Here is a 21,778-nt window from a genome sequence, read left to right as displayed (position 1 = left end):
CACAAGTGGTAGTGTGTTACTGTGTCATCTAACAGACCACGAATATTTTCCCATCCCAATAAAAATTATTTTTCTTTTTAAAATAAACCCTGATATGTTCTCAAAGTATGTTTGTTGAATGAATAAATGAAAGGTGCAATGATGACTTTATATATTACACAACATTCACATATATTTTCAGTGTAATGAAGGGACGACTCAAATGGTGTGCAACACCCTGTATGCAGGTACAAGTCCTAGTCAGGGCTTTGTACAAAGTTGGTGCTAGATATACACCAAAAAGGCATTCCTAGTCTAGAGCCTTAAAAGGATCTGCACTACAGTTAACACAGGTGGAAACATTTAAAAGACAAAGAAACAGAGTCTTTCATACAGCACAATGAAAAGTTTGAAGTCTCTGAAAGAATAACATGAAAAGATATGTTATATCATAGCATTCTGTTTATAGGGAAAAAGGGAAAACGTGTAATGCCTTTATGTTTAGTTTCTCAAAACTCAGACTTCAGTCTCTACAACACTAAATGTTGGCGATAAGATTCATCTCCACTGGTTTATAGGCACATCCTCTTAATATTTGCTGATTCTTTAAAAATCTTTAAAGGTTTTGTAGAAGCAATTGGCAGGAATACTAGTACCAAAAAAAAAAGAAAAAAGAAAAAAAAGTCAATACCAAAAACTACTATCGCTAGGACTAGTTGCAATTACAGCCCTACTATGTCTTTAAAAAACAATTCCCATGTGCCTTCAGGTTATAGGTACACCCTATGTCTGTAGATTTTCTTGTGGGGTCCTCACCTTGGCAGTGGCATGAGGGGAAGCACCCTTCTCCAGTAACAGCAGCGCCACCTTCTGGTTGTCATAATGAGCCGCAACATGGAGTGGGGTAAGGCCATTCTGTAAAGGGTGTGTTTAAGTTTCAGCATTAATAAATTAGCATTAGCTGCCCTGAAGCTACCAGGATGCGTGGAAACTGACATCGATTAAGTTCATGTTAATTAATTAATATGGTCATTGGGAAAAAAAAAAGAATCAAAATAAATACCTAATAATTTTCATATTAGAAACATAACTAAAACTGAAAATGATTGGTTGAGATTACAATTAGCAAAGAGCATCTTTTGATGGTCACAATAAACAAAGGTCTAAAATGCTTTATAAGAAATACTATATTAACATTGCAGGAATTCCTGCTAATATGGAGTTCTGGGCCCTATTGTGACAAGACACACATTTGAGGCATAGCCCAAATTGCTTTCTGAATCGGTATGTACATAGACAGTCATGGACAGACGCTGCCACCACGTCTATTTGGCATAGTTTCATCAGTTGCACTCATATTCATTTTAGAAGATATCTTTACATATCTCCAAATCTATCAACTTGACTGAGTTATATAATTAAAACATAGGAGGGGTCTTCAAAAAGTTCATGAAGAGATTATCTTTTAATTCTATTTGTCCATGAACTTTTTGAAGAACTCTTGTACTACTGAAAACCTTTACCTTTCCTGCAGAATCTGCAGCAGCGCGGCGTTGCAAGAGAAGTTTTGCCACATCCAGGCTTCCATACTTGGCCGCCACATGCAGGGGTGTAAAACCCTTCTGGATATGTAAAGAACAAAAGTAAAATTTAGTATTTATTTTTGCGACTCTTAAGAAAATATTTTTTATTTGTTAACATATTAAGTAAACTATGCTGATTCTCCATTTGGAAAAAATATTGGTAGCATTAAATCTATTAAGCATAAATAAGAACTAGGATAAATAATGAAATTTAACATACAAAACTTTGGCTTGATAGACTAAACAAAAGAAATTTTATTATAAGAGCTTGGAAACTGACATTTGACTTGATAGATTTGGGATTTTTAAAAGCCACTAATGTCAGTAAACTGGCTCTGATTTGTGAGTGGGGGAAAGAAAAGCCTGTCTTTTTCTCGCCTCTGAAATTAATGGGATTGAGACAACAGCTGCCTTCTCTCCAATCCTTCTCTTTCTTTCAATCCTTTTTATAATACTTGAATTCCAATTTTTTGAATTTAAATTTTAGGATATTTTAGCAGCCGTGGTAAAAATAATTATTATTTGTGATTCAGTTGACATATTTTCTACAGAAATGGCAATATGAATGGTCTAAAGAACAAAAATTGCTCACTATTAAAAAGCACCTCCCAGCCTGACTGGAGTTGTCCCTTTCCCAGAATACCCACACTGTCTAAAGGACCGATTCCTTTTGAAAAATATGTTCTACTTCTGGCATGATGTTGAGCTGATTAACCCCAGGCTTTTAGACATACTGAAGCTTTAAAGCTTTTTTAAAAGACTGCTCTCTACATGTGTTATATGTACACATTCAATGTCTTGTATGCCTAACCAATAGCCAAGCTCTGTAATTAGCAGTGTGCTATAAATACAAGTAAGTCCCTGGACTAAGATTCGAGATGGCACCGTTCCTACGCTATGATCTCAAATCCATCCTCTTGGCCAGACAGTTTAAGCACATGCTCTTCTGGCATCATAGTGGGAGTGGGAAAATTCTAACACTGCCCAGGGGCTGTAAAACACACACAGAGAATATGGGTGTGTTGGGTGCTTTAAGATATGGCTTATCCTTGGACCTTGTAAGCCCTCATCATAAACAAGGAATATCACCCAAGAAGCAATATTGACTTTTTACAGTGTCACCAGGCTCATTATTTTTACATAAAATGTTTTTCTTTTTGCTTGTTTTTTGAACATTTGGTACTAATAAGTTCTTGGAAGAGAGTGAATCTTCTGGCTTTTTCCAAGTGTTAGACAAACGTAGAAAATATTTCTTCCTTCTTGCATTAGTCCTTATAAACTAATCTTTGTTGTTAAAGCTCTCCTCCTTCCACTCAATGCACACAACGATTGGGTGACACTTGGGATGTAGCAGAGTTCTTTGAGAAAACCATATGATGAGCAAGAAAAAAGTAAAGTTCTGATCCTGAAACTCCTGCTGGAATAGTGACCCAACCCCTTAAAAATCTGGACATTCTTATTAGACAAAACTACATAGAATTTTTACTGTAGAATCACAAAATCAAGGTTAGAAAGCATCTCTGGAGTCATGCATCACCCTTCTTACCCCGTGTTTATCTCATCAAGATTTCATTTGCCCTCTGGTATTTATAAACACAAATAGCTTTAATGATGGTGAGTCACCCACCGTTCAGCCCTAGTTGGTTGCTCTGTTAAACCGCCCTGTTGAACAGTGTCTTCTATTTTATTGTCCTAATTTACTGCAGATTTAAATATATTTTTTAAATCCTAAAATCTTTAAAAGACAAGGGTCTATGTTTTATTCTCTATTTCTGTATTTTGCATATCTTAATTTTATTTATTTACAACTTCATCTGATAAGACAATCACCAAGTCTCCTTTGGGTTTTATTCCTATTATTACACGTTTGAAATGTTTGTTGTTTAGTGTCTGGGTTTTTAAAAAAAAAATTTTTTTTAATCCTTCTAACTTTTCAGATTTCAAAATTTGAATAGTTATCAATTTCTTGTATAAAAACATTTCTCACAGCCATAGTCAACCAGATAAGCCATAACAGCCAGTTGGCTGCTCATGTACTTCTAAGAGGACAGATGCCATATCACTGTCTCAGTTCATGTTCATGCAGTATGTATGCCTATTTATCATGAGCATATGAAAATGGTCTTTTTATTAATCTTAATCACTGTAGTATTTGTAAGAATTATTTTGCCCTGTGACAAACTCACTTGTTCCAGACTTTCACTGGTTCATCTGTCACTTTTTCTACTCTTCTGCACTGGCTCAATTTTTTTTGCTCCAGTTAGCTGAGTGTGTTCCTGTTTTATTCTAAGTCACCTCCAAATAGCAAATTTCAAATAGATGTATAAAGTGGAGGAAAAATTATCCTGCCCTATCATGAACCTTTCAACATAAGTAAAATTCAGGCTGGTGTATATTCTTTGTTTGACTGCAATAACAACTAATAAAGCGTGAGTCTCCAGCTCAGCTCTGTTTAAACACTCTGTTTAAAGTGTAGTTGGTAGAGTAAAGATTGGAGATTAGAATGGGAATGGGAATGCCAGATTGGTGATGGCTGATCCTAGGGTTGGGACAATGCAAGATTAAGTAAAGTGAGCTTCAGTCCAGTACTACAACTCTCACCAAATATAGTACTGCTGATGTAATGCAATATTCTCTTCCGCATTAGGAGTTCCAGTTCATTGTATCTGAGAACCTTATTTTTTTTTCTCTTGAGAATACATCATGGATTTTATAATGGAGAGAGGAAAAAGTAGCTTTTGATTTACAGAAATCAACTTAAAAGTACTAGATACCTGTACTAGAAACAATACTGGCATTAATTAGAAAAATAGAATCCAACACTCTTTATTGAAGATATTATATGGAATATAATATCTTCACAATCCCCTTTGATTATTTAGACTATGAATCTAAAATATTCAGAGAAAAAAAGTAAGCCGGAGGCCTAAAAGAGATCTCCCCTTCTTGATACTATGTGTAGCAGAGCAGAGGTGCCCTGACTTATGAATCCTCTTGGTTCATGTTGTCCTGAAACCATTTTCCTTACCTTGGTAGCTAAAGAGTGGGCTGCTCCTGCTTCCAAGAGGACTGATGCCACATCTACCTGGCCTTCCCGGGCAGAGATGTGCAGTGGTGTGTACCCATTTGTAGTGGCTGCATCTGGATGAGCCATGTGTTGTAGAAGCAGCTGGACAATTTCTGTCTTACCCAGGCGGGAGGCAATATGCAAAGGTGTCTGTTCCTCCTACAACTCAAGTCGAGTAAAAAGTTAGTGCCAGGCAGACCAACTTCACTCATAGTATGTTTCACTCAGATGTTTCATGATGAACTTCTTGGAATCTCTAGGAACTCCTACCCAAAAGGAAATTAATACTACTCTGCTCAAGGTTATTTTATATTTTGCTATAGAAGTGACCTATTTGGTCACAAAATCTCTTTTAGATTTTTTAAAAGTATGTACTTCCATGAACTTGGTCATTTTCTGGGCACTTAAAAATATTTCACAACTTATTAAGGCTTCAGTTCACACTTACGTTTAAATATAAATTAACTCATGGTTTTGAATAAGAACAAAATCTAGTCCAGAAGTCCTAAGACCTAGATTCTCATCCAGGAGCTTTCATTTAGAGGCAGGATTTATTCTGGGAACTGTATCAAGAGAAAAAGAACCAGGGATGCTGTAAAAACTTTGTTCTACTCCACTCAGCAGGACAAGGATAAAAATGCTGGTCATTTTCTTCAAGGAGAAACTGTGAATAAAGAAGATATTGTAATCTGGCTTGAAAAGATGTTGTTCAGGAAACACTGCAGATGGGTCTGGGACTTGCATGCAGGACTTCAAAGATGAAATGGAACGCTGGCAAGAAGCAAATAGAATAAACTACTTGCCAAGTGCTTTTCATTTAAAAGCAGAGAGGGGATATAGCTGGGTATAAGGGGCAGGAAGGACATGTTCAAGGAGGCTCAAGAAACAACCTGACTCTAATGTGTAGTCTGAAATAATGTTTTCAGTGTTAAGAGAACAATGCCAAATCACTATCTCCTTTCAAAAAAAAATTAAGTGTAACCTTAGTGATGAAAAGAGGTGTATCTTTACACTCTGCCCAAGGGCATGTTATAATAAAAGTGAGGAAGGAAGAGCTGGGCCAGCTTCCAGGGCTGAGAACGAATGGAAAAAAGATAGAATAGAATAGGGAAGATTTCTCCAAATAAATGAAGTAACTTAAAATCAGAAAGAAAGAAAGAGGAAGCTGCAGGAAGAGATGAAATAGAATTGCATGAATTTCAGGGTGATGAGAAGTAAATAATAAGTAATAGTGATATAATTATTTTAGTAACAGAACAGGAATTTTATAAAAATTTGCATTTTATGAACTTCCTTCATGTACAATTCATATGTGGCCCTATTCTTACAATAGACCTGAGAGAAAATTAAAAGATAAAGAAATTAAGAGGAATTAAATGCATTCTCCAAGACTGCCCAAGATTACTCAGCTATTAAAATAAGACTTAAATTCAGGTATTGGATTCTAAAGATAACATTTCTTTGCCTACACATTCTACAGAAACAGATACAATCAGATGGTCACTAAGAAAACTAACAGAATGAGGTGACTATCTACAGGAAAGGAGGGTGACAATGTGTTAGAAGATACAACTTCCTCTAAAATAAAGAGGAGAAAATAGAGGAATGGAGAGAATAAACAGTTATAAAAATAAATGGTTAGCAAAACAAACAACGATCAAAAAAACCAAGGAACTTGAAAATAGCTATGATGAACATTTGTTGTTTCTGGATTTCCCTTCTCAGACCTCTGGCTGTAGAATTTGATAGAAGTGGGTATTTCAAGGGACACATTCTAAAATGTGTTTTTCAATGAGTAAGGGGAAAAGTTGGGGTGGTGATGACCCTTCAATCCTTAGCTGAGAAATGGCAGTCCTTGACTGGTGGTAGCTACGTAACTGGTTAAATGATCAACCACTGTTCCTGGTTCTCAGACCACAGAGCATTGAGGTGCTTGTTTTTTAAAAAAATTAAGAAATAAGATGTCTTGCCCATTTAAAAAAAAATTTGGTACAATTTTATCTGGAAGTGGAAAAGAAAAGAATATACAAATATTGCTAAAAAGAATCTCTCAAGTTGTAACTAGGGATATAAGACCTTTGGAGGTTTGGACAACTATTTCCCTGTTGAAATGCAGAAGTTGAATTTGCTGCCCCAAGCTAAAGTTAATTCAACCCAAGACAAAGAACTGGAAAAGTGTAGAAGAAAAGACTCATGGCAAGAGGAAAAGAAATGAGGGAAGCCTGATCCCCTAGACCTCTTCCAAATATAAGAGGCAACAATTCCCTCATCACAAAGCATCACTGACTGTTACACAGTCTGGACCAGGAAGTAGATAAGGTCTGCTTTACCAGCGGAGTGTATGGTTTTACTCTGCTGTAAGGCAACCAAAATTAGTGAGACTTGCTGAGTCCTTTTACAAAGAGACAGAAATGACAGTGCCTGGGACAAGGTTCAAAGATTTGATAAACTTCTGCTATTAGTTACTTGCTAACAGGATTCTCAGGAACCAAATATGCTGGCAGCTAGCTAAAGTTTTAAATGAGATAAGTTTCAAGTAAACTGAGGGACCCTCTGATTGCTCAAAACCTAAAGCAAATGCCAGGCCCCGCAACTGTGCCAACAGAACAAGCTAAAGCAAGAGAGCTCCCAGATGGGCAGTCTGCTTATGACTGGTGAATATAGTTTGCTGCTTACACTTTTGAAATTAGAGATATACTGTGATTATACAGGTTTTCTTTTGTTACATATTGAGAGTGGGCAAAAATGTGGGTTAGCCCCATGATTACATAACCATGAGATATTGTTTTTAAACCCAATTAAAGAATACAGACTACCCAGAAATCTCATCCTTGGAGCTCAATGTAGTAACTGAGCATAATTTTTGACTATCTCCCCTTCGGGAGAGGGTGAATTCTGGTGCAATAGTGTTAGGTTAGGAGAGGAAGTTTTTAGAGTGTGTGTGCATGTGTGCTGTCAAATCAACAGGTAAAACAGAGAAGATATGTGCTCATATTTATGCCCAATACCTGTTACACCCCACTCCTGGGAACAGCCCTCCTTCCTGTGGGAGAAGTAGACACCCCACACTCCGTGTGGCTCCAGATGGGCTGCCAATTATCTTATTGCTCCTCATAAAAGGGCTATAGGAATGGGTGCGAACCCAGGCTTGATCCTATATCCTGGTCATATCTATCAGCTCAGGGAAGGGTTGTAACTAATTAGAAACCACTGGTTTGTTTGGATGGGAAAGAGAAGGACGGTCTTTACATGAATGGCAGGTAATGATGTCAGCAAAAAGAGTTACGAGAAAGATACTCTGTGACCACAGGCAAATCAGCACAATCCTGACTTTTATGACCCTAGGCCACCCTACAACACAGGGTTGCTTTGTGTATCAAATAAGATAATTTGTATTAAAATGCTTTATGAATTATAAAGCACTGTACAAATGTTAACTAAATCAGAGCATTCCAAGGAAACATTAAAGGATTAAGTGAAAATAAAATACAGTGAAAGTACAGAGTAAAACAGCATATGTGAAAAAGAAAACACTAGCTCCTTGCTGCTCGAATTATAATCTCAGATCAGGACCACTGACATCTCCTCTGAATTTGTTAAAATGCAGAACTGAGTGACAATCTGCATTTTAACAGGATCTGCAGGTGGCTTTTATGCGTATTGACCTTTGAGTAGCACTGTTCCATAATGCTATGGTATTTTTCCTGTTCACAACAGAAGGATGCTATATAGAAGGGATTTCAGCTGCATTTTAGGATAGATGGTAGAGCTGAAAAGAAAAAATAACCACAAGATAACATGAAATTTGATAATTAAACAAGGAGGAATAAAGAATTATGAGATGTTTATTTGCATATGTACATTATGAGACTAAATGTAGTTGCAAAAAAGAAATAAAAAAATAAAGCTGATGGAATCTGCGTGTAAAATAAATACAGTGTTTCAAAGGAAAGTGTCTGTAGCCAGTGGTGCTTTAAGGAAGGGGGTTCAGATGTCATGCAAAAAGGTATAAGGCTATAATAATACGGTAAATCATTATAGAAAAATTGGAAGAGATACATTAAAATGAGTAAAGTTCCATTAAAAATAAAATAAATTTTGAATAACAGAAAAACATTACGGGGTTTTATTTTAAGAGAAATGGGAAACTCTTTTATTATTAAACATGAATTACAAAAAAAATTACCAGAAACATTACCACAATTTCTGGTAAAAAAAAACAGTGAAATTCTTGATACTCAGAGTGCATTGGTTGGCCATAGAAATATTTTTAAAATACCTAAATGCCAGGTAACCTTAAAAGGAAACAAGAAAAATGCCATGGCAGGGGAAGAATGTGGTTGAATAACAAAAGCTCTAAATATACAAGAATATCATATACCAATGATGATTACCAAAGAACATAAATTATACTACATGTACAATAGATAGAAGCAGATATAAACTAAAACAAGAGTAATATCAAGGCTGTCCGTGTATCACTGGATTCTGCATGAAGAACCCTTTACAAGAAAATGCCTAATGAATTCTCTGACTCAGACAATGTTAAGAAAGTCCGAAAATGAGTGTTGAGGTTTCTGAGTCCAATGCTCATATTTTAATGTTAAAGACCGGGAAGTGAAGTGACTTGCCTGAAATCACTTAAAATTTGTGACTCCAGCCAGATGCTTTCATTCTCATACCTCACTGTTTCTAAAATGGAGTCATGATGGCACAAAAGAAACTGAATTGAGTTCTGCCTTAGGTGTATCAAATACTGAAGAAGAGAGAAAGTGTTTAAATGGTCCATGAGAATCCCAATGATGCTAGTGCAGAAGTAATGGAACGAAGTAGAAAAGGAAATAAAAGATACAGTACATTGATAGAAATTACTGAATTTATTGAAAAATGAAAATAAAAAAAAAGAAGGAACACTCAATCTGTGAGAGCACTGGAAGTGATTAGATACAGGACAAATCTGATCAAGCAATCTCTTCTATTTTGGAATAGTGGAAATGTAGAATGTCTAAATATGTAAAGGCAGAGTAAGAAGAAAAGTAGACCTCATTATAAAAAGGAGGAAAGTGAAAGAGATGAAGGGAAAACATTAAGTACAATTTGTTTTTAAGTGACTAATAAGAAATGACTGTAGAAAGGTGACTGGCTTTAGTGGTAAGAAATGAATTTTAATATGCATAACATCTAAATAATATAGGTAAAATTTTTAAATTTGTGAAAAGAAAGAGGTATATATGAAAGTGCTTTCCTAGGTTAAAAAAATTATTAAAATGCTAGTGAGTGCCATATTTCTTAGAAGCTAAATTGAACATTTTTTTCAAATGTTAATGTTTCTGAAATTGTAGTGCATTTTTCATTGTGTATATTGACTTACATAATGTTTCTTGTTTGCCTAAGAACTGTTACTGAATTGATGCTTTCATTTACGGTCCATGGCATTTCTAAATAAAGGAAATGAAGAATAACACCCTCTCTTAAAAATGGGACTCATGCAATGCATAGAAAAGGACTTCAGAGCACCAGCACCTACCCTGGCTCTGGCGTCGACAAGGGCACCGTTTCTCAGGAGGCATCGGACCACTTCCACCTGCCCTGCCCGGGCTGCCATGTGCAGTGCTGTCTCCCCACGCTGCCAGGAAACAAAGATGGTTAAGTCATAAATAAACCCACTGCTGTGGATGGTAAAGAATAAAGATGTCCCTTTTTGTGAAATTCAGCAATATAACCAAGGATTTAAAAAATCTCTAAAAAGACATAATTATTGAGTCTGGAAAAATATAGTTTTGTATCTTCTTCATCTTCACGAAGATAAAACAAATGTTTATTTTATTGTTTTCAGTCCATGACAAACTAGTGAACTTACCCAAACATCCAGGATACCCTGAGGTTTAACTTCACAATCAACCTAGCATAGCTTAGATTGGTTTCGGTGATGAAGTTATCTTTTATCCTACAAACCTAAAGTCTATAATGTCTTGTGATCACAACTTGATCCCATCTCAATGAGAAGCTTTAGGTGCTAAAGGTCAATTCAATGCATTGCAAAAAATCACATTACTTGTACCATACATAAATCATTTCTTTTCAAAATTTAAAATTTATTTCTAAAATCATTATTTTACATCTGATTTATCACTGTGTTTCAAGACTAGACAATGACTTTTCATACAAGAGATTTGATTTGTCCAGGAGGTCCCCTACTTAAGATTAATTGAATGTATTTAATTATAGACAGTTATTTGAGAGGGCTACTGAGAGATGAGTAAAGTAACTGTTAACAATGTCATCTGATGATACAGGCTGCACTGGGCATCCCATCATTCCTTAAATCTTTGTGCCACACCAAAGTATGACACAACTTATCAGGAAATTGGCTTAAGGTGCAGCATAAAGGATGAGGAGTAGATGTAAGAGAATATTCACGTCGAGAAGCTGGTTATTACTGCCTCTAAGAGACGTTTTTGAAAATCAGCATATTTTAAAACCATATAGTTCTAAAGAAGTCAGAGTTTCATTCATTCAAATAATTTTACAGCTAGAACAAGTTATTGAAATAAAAGTTATTACAGACTGATTCACCACAACTATTTTAGAAAATAAGGCTGATTTCAACCAAGTGAAGCAAATCATGCCAAATAAACTATATTGATTTTAAAGTTTGTTATGGTAACTGGATATTTCTAACAAACACAGTGAATAATTTCTTCTGATTCTTTGCACAACAAACACTTAAATCTAGAAACTCTAACGTGAACTTTTGTTTGGTATGTAGCACACAGTTCATTTTCCCCAGTATTCAGAGACCCATTTGTTTTGAAGTTATGAGAAATTCATGTCAAATGATTTGATTGTGAAAGCATTAAATTGGCTTTCTACTCTAGTTTTCTCTTCTTCATGGGTGACTCATTTGTCCTCTAATGGCCTTCTTTTCTTATGACAAATTTTGACTTTCTTCAAGTAAATGTATCTGGAGTTGTTTTACAAAATGACATATTATTGGAATACCAATATTTGTCTTCAGACATTAGATATATGGCAAGATCTTTCCTCTCCGGACAACTATGTTTTTACAACTTGTTTTCTATATCACTCATAACTTGTTTCTAAATAGATGAGACTATGATCTTCTAACTATTAAAAAAACAACACCAAAAAATAAACCTCAACTCTTTATTTATAGGTCTAATAAAAGGTTAGCAATTTTACTATTTTTGGTAGAAATGAAGGCAAGAGTAAAGTTGCTTATAAAAAGTTAAGTCAAAAAGGCCCTAGGAGTTCCTACTCAGTGATGAATTTAGATGTTTATTTTACCAGCCAAGCTTGAAAGGAGTTTTCAAAACCTAAAAGTGTTTCCAATATTAGTCTTAATATTTCCAAACCCTTATTTTATACTTAAAATAAGTTATTCATTATAGTTTTTACACATTTGAAATTGATGCATTAGCTATAAAATCTAAGATATTAAACTTTATATTCCCAAAGAAAAGTTACACATATATACACCCACACATGGTCTCTCCACTTTACAGCAATGGTCTTGTTTAATTCTCATTAAATGACTCGGGAGTAATCATTTTTATTGTAAATTGCCCTTATCCTTTTATATTACCATTGTTTATACATAAGTATAAATAAAAGAAAATGAAAGATAGTGTTTATTGTTTTAATCAATGACTTCCATTTCTTGAGTATTAGGTACCCCATCTTATTCAACAGCCTGGTTTTCCTTATTTTAAGCTGATTAACTTTAAGGACTAGGGGAAACTTTTAAACATAATATAAAATATGAACTTTACCATGAACCCATTTATTTGTTATAAGAAGAAAACTTTTTAATATCCTGAATTGTACTCTAGATAGAATAGTCCTAAAAGTGCTTGGTTTTCTACTCCCATGGTTGTCAATGAATACTTTGGATTATGGATGTACTGTAACTTGCAGTTCAGCCTTCTAAGCTTCAAAGTGCATTTATAAGCTTTCTGGAAAAGGAGTTTTTCAGTAAAAATATCTGTACATGACTGAGTTTTGGAACAACTCACACTTGGAGTGAATTTTCAGACAAAAGCAAGAGTGGCAAGAGAATGGATATGCTCATGTCCAAAGCAGGCACTAAAAGTCATGCCCCTTTTCTCAGTTTAAAACTGACTCTGCTGACAGCTACATTGACTTCCACTTTGGCCGCATCTTGTTGCAAAGCATTAAAGCACAACAGAAAGCATTGCATCCAAAAATGCAACGTGATTTCAGGCAACACACAAAGGCTCCAAGGGTAGGGTACTTTGGCGTCAGGAAATAACCAACTCTGACACAGCAAGCAGGCAGTCGTGATCACACAGTCTCTTAATCAACTTGCAAAGAGTTTTGGATTCAGTAGCTATATCCTTATGTTCTGAGCATACATGAGTTCACAAGCATCCCGTTGCTAGACAAAGTTAAATTCTTCTAAATTCAAGATTGCCAGATTTAGCAAATAAAATAATACAGGATGGCCAGTTAACTTCTAATTCCAGACAGACAGTGAATAATCATTTTAGTATGTCTCAACTATTTCATGGAACATTCTTATACTAAAAAAAAAAAAAAAAAAAAAAAATTCATTGTTTATCTGAAATTCAAACTTAACTGGGAGTCCTGTATTTCATCTGGCAAACTTATCTATAGGTATCTGCTCTCTGAAGGACACATCTTACAAAGAAAAAAACAGAAAATAAGTAGGAAATATGGTGCGAAGGGGATTTCATGGGTAGATGCTTCTCAAATATTTGTTTTGAGGGGCTTAGAGGGAAAAAGAATGTAATGGACAAAAGAACAGATAAAACAAAGTGGAGACATTTAGAATGATCAACAGCTGGAAGTTAAAGTCTAACCCAGCAATTGCCAAATTTGGGATTCTTTAAGAAACAGAAAAAATGTCAAAAAATTTATTGTTTTAATTAATGTTTTATTTATTTTTATTTGAAAATCTGCATATACCTATGTAGCATTTTTTTTTCTTCAGAGGGGAGCATAGTGTAACTCTATATCCATTAAAAGATTTGGAATTGTCCAGTTAAGAAGCAAATTAAAAGTGGCCACAGAATTCCAGAACCATTTTATGTGGATTATTCTTTGAAGATTTTGCAAAAATCTCCCCTAAGAAAGATTAACCTAGGGGATTGCAATCAAGCACCCCACAGAACATATTTGTGTATGTTATTATTATAACATGATACCATGACATAATATCACTATCGTTTCTGTGCTACTATAGGCATTGGAAGGCAAATTTTAAAAAGTGGAAAAAAGAGGGAGGGGAAAGGAAAAGGTGGGCAAGTACACGGAGTATTTTTCTTAAAAGTTACTGGCCTGTATGTAAGTCTGCTCAGGTCTCAATGAAAACAAAGAATGGTGGTTTTCTCTTTAAAAAAAAAAAAAAAAAAAAAAAAGATGATTTCTTTAAGTTCTAAGAAGTAAGTAGAAATTAAACTCTAATTGGCACTTTATGAAATTCTTCTTATGCTGAATGGATTAAAGATTAGCATATAATATTATTACCTTAGGGCCAATAAGCTATAGTTAGGGAAACTTATAAATACAGACTTCAAATTATTTAAAGATTTTATGCTCACGTTGTTGAATAATATGAAGAGAGAGTATTAAATAATACTTAAAATCAAATAAATTTATTTCTACAGTGGATTTTGCCCAGGCATCATAAACTTCAGCACAGAAAGTATGTAAAATACAGAGATACAAGAATGTGAAAGGAAATACAAATAAAAAGTGAAATTGGACATTGTGTTTCACAACTTAACTGGAATGAGATACCAAAAATTAGCAACAATAGTCAATCATTTACTTTTTGAAATCTGATTATTTTAATAATAAGCACTAACATTTATTCGGGGAGAATTATTTCTGTTGCATATATATATTTTTAAATCTCAATATTCTGGTGGCCCCTCTTGAGCTTCAAATACATGACTGCACCTTGTGCAGAGAAGTTCTCTCGCTCAGGAGAAAATTTGCATTAGATGGTTTGCCATGATACAATGACCAAAGTATCCAAGAAAATGAGAGAAATATAAAGAAATTAGAAGTAAAAATCCTAATAGATTAGGAAGAAGAATTCTGGGATATCCACTATTCATTTGCAGAATGAAGGCTGTCTGGAGACCAACATTCGTTTCAGGATACATGGCATAACTATTTCAGGTAAGAGAGGCCTCCATTCTAGCAAACAAAATCAAATCAAAATTAAAAATCAAAGTAAGGTTAGAAAATGGAAAATCCATGAATTGAAGTAGGGAGAATTTAATATCACATAAAAGTCCCTAATATTAGTCTATTTCTGTTTAATCTTTTGACAAGATTGATTATGGTACTGACTTGATATTTTAACAAAAATTAAACCTAGAATACAATTTTAACCTACAATTCACTCAAGCAGCTACAGTGAGCCCTGAATATTTTATTCCAACCAATTATCTATTCACTTTCAGAGGAGTTTTTAAAATATATTTTGATTTTATAAATGCATTTAAGATGCATATTCAATCCACGCTTAAGCTATCTCACTCCACAGCTTACATTTTATTTTCTAACACATTTCTTACTCTATAGAGGTTCTTTTTGGTGAAGTTCTAGCAATTATTTCAATAATACGTTCTTACAAGGGCTCTTCTCAAGGCTGGGTTGCTTGCTTTGATAACATACACACGAACATACCTACACACACCCACGCTCTATTCCTCTCGCGCTCTCTCTCCCTGTGGTTATTCTGACCCAAGCCATACTCACAATGTTAGTGACATCTGGAGAGGCTCCGTTCTGCAGCAGAAGGAGGACAATGTTCAAGTGGCCCATGAAGGCAGCCACATGTATTGGTGTGAGGCCAGACTGCGAAACAAAGCAACAGCAGTTTTACTCCTCTGCACCGGTGAGGCTTTGGGGCTTCTTCAGATAGATAAAACTTGAGCGAAGAGGACAGAAGGGTGAAAGGAAGGGGAGGAAGGAGTAAGAAGGAATGTTTTGTGATAAGCTGAAATATTTTTTCTACCTCTGTGATAGCTTGGATTGAAGCCCCATATTTCACCAGCAGTTCCATGACTTTGATGCGGTTTTTCTTGCAGGCAATGTGCAGTGGAGTAAAACCATTCTGTGCAAAAGACAATCAAGTTAGTTGAAAACATGCAGAAACGATTCTCACACAACTCCATGCTGGCACATTGCAAGCAATAATGCTACATTGTCACATAATGTTACCATGTCTTCAAACCCTGCAGGTGTTGGAAATGGGAAGAAAAGTGATAGTGTGTTCCTGTAGTCACTGAATTTTGCTTGTATATGGTGCGTTTGGATATAATTCTGTTTGTGTGGTTACAGAAAAAGTAAAAGTGAAGAAAAATACATGGCCTTACTCTTTCAAGAAAAAAAAAAATAGAGGAGCAATTATATTCTAGAAGTTCTAAGATGTTTTAAGTTATATTGATTGGTCAGGTTATGAAATGACCTGAAGATGCTTTGAAGATAAGCATGTAGCTTTCTGATGCAGGATTGTTTCTCAAAGCATAAGAATTGTCCATCTATTTTACTTCAAAAATCTAAGAACATGACTGCCTCTCTAAAATATTACAGCTTTGGTACTATTTTCTTTCCAGAGGAGGTGTTTCAACTGAGCAGAAATCATTATTTATATTGATAATATTTATATCCCAAAGTTATATTTTTATATTAAAAGTTCTTATAACATATATGCCAATCAGATAAATTTTACTTTATAAATAAATGATTATTAAGTTCCTCAATATTTTCAAGAGAAGTATGAAGAATTTTGGGGATAACTGGAAGAAGATACCTCTTAGGGGCAAAGGAATGTGGGTAAGACATCTGTAAGGTACTTTCTAATTTTTCAAGTCAGGTTAATGTCCAGGAATTGGGGAAAGTAAAAATTTCTTAACTAGCCCCATCCTTACTCATTATATATTATATTTATCTTTCTATTTGAACAATGATCCTGTGCTGAGTTATGTCTATTCTGCCAATGAGCAGTTTTGCACGTCCTGATGTGGACTGATGACCAGTCAATATTTTCATACACTAGCAGTCTCAGGAAAACATATGATCTTACTTAAGCTAATGAATTCTTATTCTTCTCAATGGAGTGATAAACATAACTAAGTCATTCTCCTGTTTATGAGCTATAAACAGTGTGATATGTTATAAGTTCATTGACCACTATGCAATTGAAAATTAACATTTTTAACTCCTTATGAGAAAATGAATGTCCTTATGTAATTGCACATTGTCCTGAAAGTATATTTGCTTCCTAGGTAATTATTAATAAATTGATTCCAGTGAAAATTTATAATAAAAATAATATTTAATATTTGATGATTCTAATGATAATCTCTCCACTAATTACTGATTGTCTGAAGATGAATTTTAACTGAAATAAACAATGTAAACATATGGAAAAAAGATGCGCTTTTAGTTTAAGAATTAGGAAACAAGAGGCATAAATTAGTACATGTCTAACACTTCCAGTGATTATTGTTAGAATATAAGGGAAGCAAGAAAGATTTATTCAATATTAGACCTTGGGAGTCACAGAAGCTGCTCTAGGGGATAGCTTCTTGCAGTATTTCTCTTGAGCAATTCCCAGTATGGTATATGTAAAATGCTTCCTGAAGCAGCAATACTTCAGGCATCACTTTTCTATTAGCCTATGTTTGAGTAATCAGGTCAATAAGGAAAGTCTTCAGGTGAATTCTTCACAGTCTTACATTTTATACCACTTAATAGTCAAATATATTCACCATTTTAAAATCTTTATTTCTCCCAAAGAGATAAAGTTCAATTTTTTCACACCTGTATTCTGACTCTCTCCAGAGGTATCTAGAGCTTATTTTATAATTTCCTATTTTTCAACTTTTATTTTCCATTTAAAATTACTTAACACTCAAGAGGTTTCATATCTATCTGCTTGCAACTCGTTAGTTTCAGAAATGTTGCCTTGGTGTTCTCTTGAATCTGTCCTTGCTCACCATCATCTAATAGCAAATTATGAAAGCATGAAGTGGGCAGCTTGTGGGGGATGACAAACTGAGAGGGATTAACTACTGTCTGTAACCATGCATTGCTGGTATAGGCACCACTGATCAGTCAATGTGGGTTTGCTTATCTCAATCTGTATTCAGTTAATGTGGACTGGGCCAGGTTTACCAGGGCTCTGGCGTTTGGATTGGCTCTCTTGTCCAGAAGGAGTTTGGTTACACGGTAGTGGCCACAGTGTGCAGCAACGTGGAGGGCGGTCAGGTAGTCTAGGGTGACATCATCAACAGGCGCCTTGTGCTGTAACAAGTGCTTCACACATTCCACGTGGTCCCCCTGTGCAGCCATGTGAAGTGGAGACAGCCCATTCTGCACATCAAAACAAAACAAAACCAGGTCCACATTTTTTCATTACTCTCAGGTTCCAAAACATAGAAAAGTTGATTTTTGATCTCAGTTAATGGCAGGGGAGAAAATAATTTCCATTTGACATCAGAATATATAGCAGATTGTGTTTAGTGGAGAGGGAAGCTAAGAGAACATTTAATTGCATAATTAAGCTATTCTTAGGCAAAAGCACAAATTAGTATGTCGTTTGTAAATGAATACATAGTATGTGTTGAAATTCATCCTGTACAGAAAACGTGGTACATCTACACAATGGAATACTACTCAGCTATAAAAACGAATGAAATACTGCCATTTGCAACAACATGGATGGACCTTGAGAGAATGATATTAAGTGAAACAAGTCAGGCACAGAAAGAGAAATACCACATGTTCTCACTTATTGGTGGGAGCTAAAAATTAATATATAAATTCACACACACACACACACACAAAAAAAAAAAAACTGGGGGGGGGGAGAAGATATAACAACCACAATTACTTGAAGTTGATACGACAAGCAAACAGAAAGGACATTGGTGGCGGGGAGGGGGGGAGGGAGGAGGGAGAGAGGTTTTGGTGATGGGGAGCAATAATCAGCCACAATGTATATCAACAACAAAAATAAATAAATAAATACTCATTGCAGCTGTAAAAAAAAAAAAAGAAAAGAAATTCATCCTGCTTTTACAATCATTAGGGCAATATTAGAGATATAAAAATAAACGATAGCTGATGCTTACATTATTTGTATCCAATTCTATACACAGCAGTTTACATCCAACTAATCTCTCTGCTCTGCATTTATTTACTTATAAGTAGAGAGGGAGGCGGGTGAAGGAGAAGCAAGTGGTGAGTCGGGGGGTAAGAAAACTTTGATTATCGCTTAGGTCCATGCAATTCTGAAATTCTGTGATTCATTTTCCTATAATATTATGACACTTGAAGTTGGAGAGAGCAGGCAGTTAAGGGCTAGAGAGTGTGAGGCAAATGTGGACCATGTTCCAGTGACCTCAGAACTTTTAAATTTGAGTATAATCTAAATTTGTCATTGATACCACCCCAAACAGCTTTATCCTTAATTCTAGAAGAACGTCAACAGCAGGCACACAGGATAGCAGGATGATACACTGTTAATTATCAATCTAAGCAATACCCTCATTTTTAAAAGCTAAATAAATAAAAATACAGAAAAAAATGTAAAATTAGGTAATAAATCAAATTAGGAAAAACATTTGCCCATTAAAGAGACTGTTGTCTTTTCTTAATAACCAATGCAAATACGGGAACTAAAAAAAAAAAACATGTTGGCCAAGTATCTAGTTTGCCAGTCATTACATTTAAAGAAGGAGAAATGGTGTCTGGATAAGATGCCAGAAAAAGCCCACAGTCCAATACTTTTGATGAGGGAGGTGATTTCAACAGTGAGGGATAGCTGAAAGCAAATACATTAAAATCTTAAAACTTAAAATTGTGGTAGTTTGTGGGTGGTAGAGCATATGTGACCTAAAAATTATTAACATGTTTTTTATTGTTTTTGAAATAATCTTCATTCATGATGTTTTGCTTTTATATTTAGCAGTCCATAAAATGAACTTAGAAAAGAGGAGAAAGCTGATGAGAAGGTATTTACACATCGGGGGAAGATAATGTCAAGAGCAAAGTGCAGAAGAAATTCAGGCCGTGACAATATTTGGACTGAAGTGTTGCAGATTTCTCTGAAATTTATCATTCTCTGATGCTGTTTTATCCACTTGAAGGTTATGTGGAAAATAAAATATTCATCATTTAATCCTGTGTTCATTTTACCCATATTTACTGAGCGCCTACAAAAGTCCTGTGGATAAAGCAGGGAGCACAACAGAAAGGAAACCCATCTTCATCAAGGTTACATTCTAGTGTGGGAGACAGACATATAATCCAAAAATAGTAAGAATTAAAATATATAGTATGGTAGAAGGCCATCAACCCTAGGGAGAAAACTAAAGCAGATAATGGCCAAAAGAATTGGTATATATGAGTGCAATTTTGGATAGAGTGGCCAGAAATGGCCTCTCTGAGAAGGTGAGTTTTGATAAAAGAGACAATAAAAGTAAGAAAGTCCTTCCCATTAATTTGGGGGAAGAGCATTTGAGGAAGGGAAAAAGCAAGTGCAAACATGTTGTGTTGGGACAACACCTGGCATGATCGATATGGATAAACAGAAAGGAGGAGAATGTGACTTCAAGTGAGTGGATGAGGAGGCTGTGTAAGGAGAGGTAAGAGACTTCGCAAATCTGAGCAGGGGTTTGACTTTTACTCAGGGAGAGGTGGAATGCAGCTAGAAGGTTCAGGGCAACAGGATTACTCTGGCTGCTGTGTAGAGAATAGACTGAATGGATAAGGAAAAAAAGACAGGAGGCCAATTAGGGGCCATTGTAGTTATCCAGTAGGGCTGATGGTGACCTGGACCAGAGTGACAGCAATGAAATCATTGAGAAGCTGCTGACGTAGCAATATATTTTGAAGGAAGAGATAACAGGATATGTGACAGGATGTGGAGACTAAGAAAACAATTCAGCATGTCATGAGGTATTTGGTCTGAGAAACCAGAAGAATGGGATGGCCATTAATTGAGACTTAAAAAGGCTACAGGAGAAATAAGTTTAGGGGTGGAGAAAATATCAGGACCTTAGTTTCGAACTTACTGAATTTGAGATGCCCAGTAGACATCCAAGCAGAAATTTTGAGGTGACATCTGCATATGGAATTCTATTTAAAGACAGAATTGCATGAGATTTCATAACGAGTGAGTACAAATAGACAGGGAAAGGACACAAAGACTGAGCTGTGGAAGTTCTGACATTCAGAGACCAGAGAGGTGAGAAGGAACTAGTAAAGAAGACTGAGAGATGGGAGCTAGAAAAACAGAAGAAAAGCCAGAAGAATATGATGTCCCAGAAAGCAAATAAGGAAAATGTTTCTGAGAAGGAAGGAGTAGGCAATGGTGCCAGAAGACGGTAATTGGAGAGAACATAGACTACATGGCTCTGATTCATGAAATTGGACAGATAGGAAGTGGGAGTCTTTGGAAAGTCTCTTCTGATTGCCTCAATTTTCTCACTGTTGTGCAAAGTGAAGACAAGGGAAGAAGTCTAAGAAGTTTAAAGAGTAAGTATAGAATAGTCAGGTAGCAGGGAGCAAGAGGGAACAGACTTGAGAAATCAGGCGCATTACAGGTGACTTGAGGTTAGTGATCATGAATTTGAAGTGAGCCCAGTCAGTGTGGTGGGCCACACTGTGATGTAGCCACATTCAAGTGCATGAATGTGAGTTGGATTTAATCAGAGTGCAATGCAAGTGCAGGAAGTGAGTACGCATCTGTAAGGGAGTGATATGAATGACTGTGAAATTTACACTGGGCAGAGGTGAGGGCATAGGGTGAATGAGGGACAGTAAAACTACAACCAGCAGAATAAAATAATTTCTGAAATTGGGGTTCTAGAGTGAACTGAAACATAGAAGGGGGTCGTTGGACAGCAGGAGGTTAGATACTGAAGTTATAGAGGGTTTACCACACTGAGAAGCCAGATAGAAGAATCACCTACTGTTCTTGTCAAGATCATTCAAGTCACCGAGGTTTAGAAGAGGGGTGGTGGTGAAGAGTCATGGTTTGCTGAGAGCTAGAATTTTCAAAGAATGAAGGGGAGTGACACCTAGACAGATGAATATTTGCTTTGAAGATGAATAATGG

The 21,778-nt window shown here is 35.6% G+C and overlaps 1 protein-coding gene across 4 annotated transcripts in view; it reads right to left on the bottom strand.

The window, feature by feature from the left end:
• Nucleotides 1-21,778, bottom strand: part of ANK2 (ankyrin 2) — a 249,644-nt gene that overhangs the window by 110,339 nt on the left and 117,527 nt on the right. For 2 of the 4 annotated variants that reach the window (XM_063108814.1, XM_063108813.1), the window contains 7 exons: nt 17,830-18,027; nt 15,665-15,763; nt 15,406-15,504; nt 10,157-10,255; nt 4,591-4,788; nt 1,503-1,601; nt 796-894 (listed from right to left, as the gene is read on the bottom strand). In XM_063108814.1, coding sequence (XP_062964884.1) covers nt 796-894; nt 1,503-1,601; nt 4,591-4,788; nt 10,157-10,255; nt 15,406-15,504; nt 15,665-15,763; nt 17,830-18,027 — 891 coding nt within the window. The remainder of the gene's footprint in view (nt 1-795; nt 895-1,502; nt 1,602-4,590; nt 4,789-10,156; nt 10,256-15,405; nt 15,505-15,664; nt 15,764-17,829; nt 18,028-21,778) is intronic. The other 2 variants (XM_063108815.1, XM_063108816.1) reach the window with 2 other exon arrangements.

Source organism: Cynocephalus volans, chromosome 9 (assembly GCF_027409185.1).
Source record: "Cynocephalus volans isolate mCynVol1 chromosome 9, mCynVol1.pri, whole genome shotgun sequence".
In the NCBI taxonomy this organism is placed as follows: Eukaryota; Metazoa; Chordata; class Mammalia; order Dermoptera; family Cynocephalidae; genus Cynocephalus; species Cynocephalus volans.
This window is presented reverse-complemented; position numbering and strand designations above follow the sequence as displayed.